Source organism: Taeniopygia guttata, chromosome 4, assembly GCF_048771995.1.
Source record: "Taeniopygia guttata chromosome 4, bTaeGut7.mat, whole genome shotgun sequence".
NCBI classification, from domain to species: Eukaryota; Metazoa; Chordata; class Aves; order Passeriformes; family Estrildidae; genus Taeniopygia; species Taeniopygia guttata.
In genome coordinates this window covers 46514023-46523017 of record NC_133028.1, presented here as the reverse complement: position 1 = coordinate 46523017, position 8995 = coordinate 46514023, and the positions used below count along the sequence as shown (strand labels likewise).

At 42.1% G+C, this 8995-nt stretch overlaps 1 protein-coding gene across 1 annotated transcript; it reads left to right on the top strand.

Moving 5' to 3' along the window:
* Nucleotides 1-469: 469 nt before the first annotated feature.
* On the top strand, nt 470-4909 carry OSTC (oligosaccharyltransferase complex non-catalytic subunit). Its single transcript, XM_002197058.5, has 4 exons — nt 470-743; nt 932-1025; nt 2580-2777; nt 3876-4909. The coding sequence occupies exons 1-4, from the start codon at nt 605-607 to the stop codon at nt 3892-3894; spliced, it is 450 nt and encodes a 149-aa protein (XP_002197094.1). The 5' UTR covers nt 470-604; the 3' UTR covers nt 3895-4909.
* Nucleotides 4910-8995: the final 4086 nt, after the last annotated feature.

Genomic DNA, 8995 nt, shown 5'->3' with positions numbered 1-8995 from the left:
GGAACTTGGTCTGCTCGCCGGGTCTGCATCCCAGCCTGACTGTGCAAAGTCACCCGCGGGACGTGGCTTTTCCTTCCCCCGCCGGAAAACTGCATCAGCACAGGGGTGTCCAAAGCGTGCTCCTACCCCGCGGCAGGGGCGGTGCTGCCCGTGCTGCGGGCGGTGTCCCGCCGGTGACCAGCGGACAGGGCGGCGGCACCGGGACACTCCCGGGCCCGCGGCGGCCACGTGGCTGCACAGCCGGGGCGGGGCCTACACAGACCACGCCCCCGCCCCGCCCCCGCCCCGAGCCAGTTCCCAGCGCCGACACGTCAGGGCTGCCGGGTCCTGGCAGGTGCGTAAGATTGATAGACCCTTCGTCGGCGGAGTGGCGGCGTTTCTCTGATTTTATGCAGACAAAAAAAAAGTCTGAACTGCCATTTAAGCCTGGTCGCAAGTTCCTAGTGCTTTGTTTATTTTGCCTTTTTAGCAAGCGATCCATTCCCCCCTGTCGGGACGCGGCAGCCCGTTTCCGTTTCCGCCTTCGTGTCGGTGGCGGAGCGGCACCGGGCAGCGCCGGGAGGGAACAGCGGGGCCGCGGCCGCCCCGGGACCGCCCCGCGGCCATGGAGACGCTGTACCGCCTGCCCTTCGCCGTGCTCGAGTGCCCCAACATCAAGCTGAAGCGGCCGAGCTGGGTGCACATGCCCTCGGCCATGACCGTGTACGCGCTGGTGGTCGTGTCCTACTTCCTCATCACCGGAGGTGAGGCCGGGGGGAAGGGGGCCCCGCTCACGGAGCAGCTCTCCCGCGGTCCCTGCCACCCGGGGAGCCCGTGTCCGGCTCCGAGCCGCCCGTAAAACGCGAGCCGCGGGCAGCCCCCAGCGGGCCCGCGGTGTCAGGCGGATCCCGCCGCCGCGAGTCAAAGCCGGTGCTTGCTTTCCTCCCCGCAGGAATTATCTATGACGTGATCGTGGAACCTCCGAGCGTGGGCTCGATGACAGACGAACACGGGCATCAGAGGCCGGTGGCTTTCTTGGCATACAGGTAAGAGCAGGGCCCTGTTCCCGCTGGCGACGTGCTGCAAATGCCTGAGCTCAGGGGAATAAACCCTGTCTTGCCGAGCGGTGCATCTGTTCCTTCCCTTCCCTTCTTTCTCTGTAAGACAGGAGCTGGTTTATATCAGTTCTTGGTTTGCCGAGAACTGTTTTTTGATTTTTACAAAAACCCCACCAAACCAACATTGAAACCAACAGAAATCAAACAACTTAGTCCTAAAACTTTTGAAAATGAAAGGTCTGGTAAAAAGAAACTGGTTTGGGCTGTCAGGTTGAACTTTATACTGGATGCAGATGCATTGGATGAATTTTTGTTGCAGAATATGTAATGTAAAGTTTGGGAAACTTGTTTGTTATGTTTTAAACTCTAGTGTACTTGGGACTCTGGTGTGGAACATTGTTACAAATGTGTAATTACAGGGTCTTCGCTGTGCCCTTGGCTTCTATTACTGAAAATGAGCTAGAGACTCCTAGAAACCGGTCTGAGGAGAGTTAAGTCTGCTTTTGTAACTGTGGGGGGTGAGCAGGTGTGTCTATGTGTGGGGAAACAAATAATGATTTCTATTAAATACCCAAAAAGTTGGTTGAGTCCGTGAGGTCTGTGACGTAGTTGATGTGACAGATTTTGGCTTGGACTAGATGTGTGTTTCAGACTGGGTTGGATTGTTGCAATGTTGACAAATCAAGTTGCTGTGGGGAGTTGCTAGCACTGTCATCTGTCAGTGTAAACAAGACAAGAGAAGACAAATTTGTTTGTTTCCAGGATATGAGGCAGTAATGATAAGCTTTATTTCTGTCTGGGCATCCACCATAGTTTCATCAATGCCAGTTTTATGAGGTTGCTAATTAGGAGGACAGGAAAATGTCTTAGTGACTGTGGGAAGCAGGAGACTTGTGATCCAGGTGCAATATTCCTTCTGCATCTGGTCTTGCTCACTCTCCATCTCTTTCTATTTGTAAAAAGGGAGTCCAGCTGTCTGGGCTGACAGAGAGCCCCAGGGGGCACCCTCAGGCTGCTCCCTGCAATGGATCCATGCAGGCTTTGCAAGCAGCAGAACATCCTGCAGGATGTGTGGTGGAACCAGCAGGTGTGCTTCACATTCTGCCATAGTGCTTTGAGAGGAATTTGTCCTGAGAGGAGGATTCAGGCAGTCCTGCCTAAACATGGGGATGGAAATAAGGAGGTCGTGGTGCCATGCCTCGGGCTCATCTGTATAACCAGGGACCTCCTTGGACTAGGTGGTTTTGCAAACCAGTGAGTTGGGTGGTAGCTGTTGGTATGCACAAATATGTATAAATCCTCCTGTGTGCTGGACTAGGCACCTTGCAGACGCTTGTTTCTGGACAAAAATTGTATATTGAAGTCTTGATGTAATTGTATGACATCAGTTTCCTACTGGCTTTAGTTAGAAATTCAGCCATCAAAGTTAATCATCCTGTGTATTTGTACAGCTAAAACATGTTGACTAGATGGGGTTTGAAATGTAAATAATTTCTTTAATCTTTTTCTGACTCTTTTCACCTTTTTTTTTTTCTCCTTTAGAGTAAATGGACAGTACATTATGGAAGGCCTCGCATCAAGCTTCCTCTTCACAATGGGTGGCCTAGGATTCATAATTCTGGATCGATCCAATGCACCAAATATCCCCAAGTTGAATAGGTTTCTTTTGCTCTTTATTGGATTTGTTAGTGTGCTTTTGAGCTTCTTCATGGCCAGAGTTTTCATGAGGATGAAATTACCGTAAGTGATTTATTTATCTTTCAGTCTTTATTCTCTTTTGTGGCTCATGTGTGCTGTGTTAAATTTAAGAGTAACAGAAAATATGATGATCTTCAGCTTGAATATAAGTTGCTTTTTTCACTGCTTTTTTGGAACAAGCTACCTTGAATGAGGTGGGATGCTTAGGGAGCCAGCTTCTCTAAGATTGTGCTGTAGTTAAAAAAGGGTGACAGTTCCTGGTATGTTAGAAAATACGATGAGTCTGACTTGCTCAGTGTACCTTAAAATTCATTGTATGTACTGGTCAGGTGAGTAACTACAAAGCAGGGCTTTGAGGAATATGGAACTGTTAAAATACTGTAACTTTCAGGCTGTGCAAAATCCAAGTGCAGGTTTTCCAATTCCCCCCCCCCCCCCCCTATATTTTTCAGTGTATCTATTTAATTTAGAACAGCTGAAACCTGATGTTTAGAGATACTGGTAGGTGATTTTTGGAGTAGCTCCATGAAGTGTTGAATTAATAGTGACAGTCATTCTTCTATCCTTAAATAGTTTTTTTGGCCTCTGCAGCATACTTTAAAAAATTTGTTTTGTAACACAGAAGTGATGGGTTCCTTGGCAGCCGCTATCTGGATAGGGACCTACCCTATATTTTCTTGCTTCATTGAGGCTATAAGGTTTTTTTTTGCTTCACTGAGTTCATGTGTGTCTGTAAAACAGTTCTCATTCTGAAATTCATGAAAAGAACAGGCCTTCAGAGAAATGAAAGAGAAAGACCAGATTTGTGTGAAGTGTCAGAAAAGATCGGGTTGTATTGAGTATCTTAACACTTGTAGTTTGCGTAAAGGACAAATAAAGAACATTTCTTAGAGTATAATGTACGTTTCAAAAATTCCAAACAATTACCAAAGTTGGATTAAGAATTGGTTCATGCATTTTCAGGGTTCATTGAAGAAAATCAACTGAGGAAGGAATGTGTAGTTAAGATGGCCAAATAGTCTTGATCAGCAGAGGCGTTTGCAGTTTTAAGTTTTGGTTTAAGATTGTCTGTCTCTTGATTTTTGAGGAGTGCTGCCTATGTTTGCTAATTTTTTCTCTAAATTAATTTTCTTTCTGTAGGGGCTACTTGATGGGATAGTACCTCTTGTGCTGTGTGAAAGTTCGAGCTGAATTTCCTCCTCTTCACAAGTGTTTTAAGAAGAAACAGCAAGAAACAAGATCCATAGTCACCATCAACAGCGAAGAGACCTGGCCATGAGAAACAACTAGGGAAAGAGTGCTTTCTCTGCAAACAAACTGTCACTACCAGTGGCTGATCTGTAGTTTTCAAACAATGTTTTATCATTTCTGATGTAGAGCTTTTGAAAAAGAGAAAGTTGTATAGCTGAGTATTTCTTTTATATTTCATCTCAGTGTGAAGTAGGGAACCTACTTTTAGCTCTACCTGAAATGAGTATTTGCCATTGATGGTTCTTCGTTGCAGGTCTGTCTCCTCTTCCCTGTTTGGGACAATTATGTTTGTGAATCAGAGAAGAAACACTCAAAACATTGATTTTCAGGTTGTAATCAGAAAATTTGTAATTTTGGATGCTTTACAGCCAGAATACAACGAGTCTGAAATTATTGTGCAGGCATCTTTGACCTTGATATTAATGCTCTATGTGAGCAAATCCAGACATGCACTGGGAAGAGCAAACTGTATGAATGTGCATTTTTTTATGGAAAAAGTGTACAAAAGGAGCCAAATAAAACTTATTTTCTAAAAAAATATTTTAAATTTGTGCAACTTGTAAAGCTTTTTCTTGTTTGCATGGACTGTTCTATATTCAGATGTGAGGTGCCATACCATGACCATGTAATTTCAGCTTTGCATTTCACTGTTGGATAATGATTTTTTTTTCTTTTAGTATCAGGGACAAGAAACCTCATATTCCATGAATTTGTACTGTATGCAAATAACATGCTGTTATCAGTAGCCAAGAACACTTACTTCTGAAGCTGCTGCTTTTTTGTCTGAGGCAAAGTTCCTGTTTAATTTGTCTTAATTTTAAAAGATTGAATGTTGCTGAAATGTTTCATTCAAGTAATGTGTTGCATTCTGGGAGAAGGAAAGATCCCTCTCAATCACCATAAATGTCTTTTTTTGCAATCCATATGTGTTTGAAGCACTATTTTAATCAGTATAATAATATAAAGTAGAAAAGTTATTTATTCCTGTAATTGTGAAGTAAGCATTACTGTTCACATACTTAATCAAATTTCTGAGCTAGTTGTTAATCATTTGCCCTCAGGATATGTCATTTCCACTGTCACATTCTTACCTACAATGTAACACTTTTGCATCTGTTCATCTTCCATGTTTGTCATTAAGATTTAAGGGAGTTTAAGCTGTTTTATGAGGTTCATAACTGCAAAAATTCCAGTCTTTTTGACACAATTATCTTTTGGTCACTCTGGTTTTGGTGAGACACATGCTTACCTTCACAGGGGGAAGTATTGATATTATGTAAGTAAATAACTGGATCTTAAGTTGTCTTTTTAAATACTCTTGAGAGGCAAGTCAAACCAGAGTCAGTTCACTGACTATAAGCAAGGCTCTTCTGGCTCAGTGCTTGTTGTAGTGCAGTTGAGCTTCAGCATCCCAAGTTTGCAGCTGGTTCTAAATGAGCAGACTCTTTGATTTTAAAGGCATAGTTCAGTGCCTGTGCTCTGTGAGGTGCCTTTCACTGCAATTGCACGCCAGGTGATATAACTTGAAACAACAATTGAAGCAGATGTGATTGCAAGGTAGAATATTGTTTTGGGAGAGCAAAACTAGGTGACTCCCTCTGAAATAAGGCTGAAGGAGCCTTATGTTTCATGGTTTTTTGGTCACAGACTCGCAGCTAGGTCTGGTATGATCATTGCCAAAGTCTGGCACAGAGAACCAAGACAACAAATGCAGAGCAGAAGATGGACTACCCAGAAATGAGGCACATGGCAGGTGGGAAGATGGCAGAATGCACTACTGGAGATTGGTTAATTTTGAAAGTTTTGAAGGCTTTGTCACCCAAGGTAAAATTTCTACTGAGTCAAACTGCAAAGTATTGCAATGTGTTAGATGAATCCCCTTTGCAGTAAAGAAAGGCTGGTATTTTCTGTAATTGTCTGCTGTTCTTCATAGGTAACAGCAGGTGGCCTCTAAAGTAGGGGCTTGGAATAGTAATGGGAATGTTTCAGTGACTGAAAGAAAACCTCCTGTAACTAGTGACAATATCCATCTGTGTTTCATGTTCATATCTTCAAGGTTCAACTGAACTAGATTGTGGGTGAGAGGTTAAAAACAAGGTAAAGGTAAAACAGAGCTTGCAGGAACACATCTTTCCTGATTAAATCCAGAAATTTGGCCTACTTCCAAGTGCAACAGAAACAGTCAGGCTGAAGTGTAGAGGTCTTGATTTTCTGGCTGTCTTGATGGAGAAAATACTGAATGCATGGCTTCAGTATAATCTCTGAGAGATGATGCCTAGTCAGTATAGTTGGGAAGACATATATAATTTGTGTAGCTTTTGAAAGTTAGTATATACATATATGAACCCTTAAATGATTTTATACTTAATCAAGTTACGTTGAAAAATACATCTAGATGAAAAAGAACAGACATTTTAACTTTTTTTTTTTTTTTTTTTTTTTTTTTTTTTTTTTTTTCCCCAATGCATTTTCCAGACTCCTGCATATTGTGGAATAGTAACAGAATCATAGAATTATTTAGGTTGGGAAAGATCTATAAGATTATCAAATCCAACTATCAACTCAGCACTGCCAAACCCACCATCAAACCATGTCCGTGAGTGCCACATCTCCATGTCTTTTAAATACCCTCAGAGATACTGGTAAGTGATGGGAAGTAGCTCAGTGAGCAATTCTACCAGTTGCCTCTAGTGAGGATCCTTGGATGGGTCCCATCCAGGCCCATAGATCTGTGTGTGCCCAAGCACTACAGCAGGTCACTGACCACTTTCCCTTGGATTATGGGGGCTTCATTCTGGCCCCCCATCCCTGTCTTCCACATAATTGTCTTGTTATTAGAGACTGAGGCAAAGAAGGCGTGAAGTACCTCAGTCTTCTCCTCATCCTTTGTCACTACGTTTCACTCCAGATTCAGTAAAGGATGGAGATTCTCCTAGGACTCTCTTTTGTTGCTAATATATGTTTAGCTGTAATGTTCAGTTGTCTTTTATAGCAGCAGCCAGCTAAGTTCTATGTGGACTTTGACATTTCTTATTTTCTCCCTGCATGTCCTCTTGACATTTTGTACTCCTCCTGAGTTGCCCCTGCTTCTTGCAAAGGTCATAAACTTTCTATTTTGTTGTGACTTTCAGCCAAAGCTCTCTGTTCAGTCTGCTTCCTGCTTATCTTGTCTTTAGGCATATCAGGATAGCCTGCTTCTGCATCTTTACGATTTCCTTCTTGAGGAATGTCAGGCCTTCTTGGACTCCTTTGGGACCCAAAGGGACTCTGCCAGTCTGGGCCATAAGCAGGCCAAAGTCTGCCCTCTGGGAGTCCAGCATAGCAGTTCCACTGACCCCGCTCCTTCTCTGAGAACTGAGACATATGTGGAAGGTTTGTGTCACTGAAATAATTTGGGGCAGAAGGAAGATGATTCAATCATTTTGAAGAAATATGCATAAATATACATTCTTAATATATTAATTAGGAAGCACTATATATTTGACTTCTTAAGAGTTACAATCTTATAACCTGAGAAAACCCTAAATTTGTTCTCCTGCCTTCAATACAGGGAGCCAATGTGCTTATGGGAAAGACAGCAATTCTCTTTTTTTTTCCTGACACATATGGAAATCCTGCACGCAATGGAAACTGTTTTCCTACAGCATAGCAATGTCTGTGATAGTGTAATTGGTGCTGCACATTTGTGAATGTGATTATTGTATTTTCCCTACATCTTTATGATTTTCCCAAAAAGGGTTGCAGCAATAACTGGCCTATTTTCAGAATTTCTAATGGCTTCTATAATAACTTCTCAGCACTACAGTTTCTTTTGAATATATTTCTTCCAGAACATGGTAAAAGAGGATTGAAATTATTAGAAGAAATTAATTGGAACAGTTACAGTAGAAATTTCAGAAGAATGTTTTGTAATACTTTGCAGTCACATTAAGGTTTTTCAGCTATACTAACGTTCAGAGAACTCTGGAGAGATCTGGATTTTAGTGGCAACAAAAAATATAACTACTGCATCGAACTCTTTTCAAAAGGTAGTGTTTCATGGAAGTGGATAGTAGGAATATGGGAGTTTCTAGATGATTTGGTTTCTTTGATAAAAACTATTTGTACTGGTGTCCTTTTCTTTTTGACATGGATACCTGTCAGCCAAGAACTGGACTGAGACCATGAGCTCATTTTAGAGCAACAGCTGGGGCACTGTAATGGGAGTCAAGCACATTTGACTTCCATGGTGTTTTAATTAGAGATGCAGATGCAGGGCACTGCATTCTGCTGTCCAGTATCTTGAGTCCATAAGGCAATTTGCTGAGCTCCTGTTTGATGATATCAGTTTAGTTACTAATGTTCTTCAGGCATAAGATGGAGTATTCATTATGTAGCTATCCCATATGGGTTCTATAAATGTCAAAGCTCTTAGACCGTTCTACCTGCAGGCTGGAAGAAATAGTATTTATCTCTGAATAAATCAGATCAATATGCTATCATCTGCTGTCTAATGCTTGTGAAAGACTGACATTTGTAATTTCCTTCTCTTTTTGGTATCAGTTTTCACTACAGTGGTCTGTGTGGATGGGGGGACTGGTTTCCCTTTGTGGTTGGTGGAAATGTTATGGTTTTAGCTGGAAACAGGGAAAGAAAAAGTTTGAAAGTACTCAGACTGGTTGTGTTACTCTAAAATAAACTGTGAAAGTTAAAATTTTTCTCTATTACCTAGTAGACAGCTTAAATAATTTCAGTACTTTTAGGTATTTTTGACAGATCCTGCATGATAGATAATACGTTTACTACGTTCAGCTTTCCAGTGTATTATCTGTCTTTAAATGCACATGAAGACTATAAGGAATGGGGAATATTAAAAAATAACTGCAGTTGGAAGAAGAACTTTTGGGGTGTGGGGGAAGCATTTTAAGCACTGGAAGAAAATGACAAGAAGATGAGTAGCCAACTTGGATTTTTAAAGAATAGGTCATATGAAGAAAAAAGCATATATGAGAGTTATGGGCCCCATGGAG

Coding starts and splice junctions, on each gene's coding strand:
- OSTC (XM_002197058.5), top strand. CDS start 605: ATGGAGACGCTGTACCGCCTGCCCTTCGCCGTGCTCGAGTGCCCCAAC. Junction 744..931: donor CTACTTCCTCATCACCGGAG/GTGAGGCCGGGG, acceptor TCCTCCCCGCAG/GAATTATCTATGACGTGATC. Junction 1,026..2,579: donor GTGGCTTTCTTGGCATACAG/GTAAGAGCAGGG, acceptor TTTCTCCTTTAG/AGTAAATGGACAGTACATTA.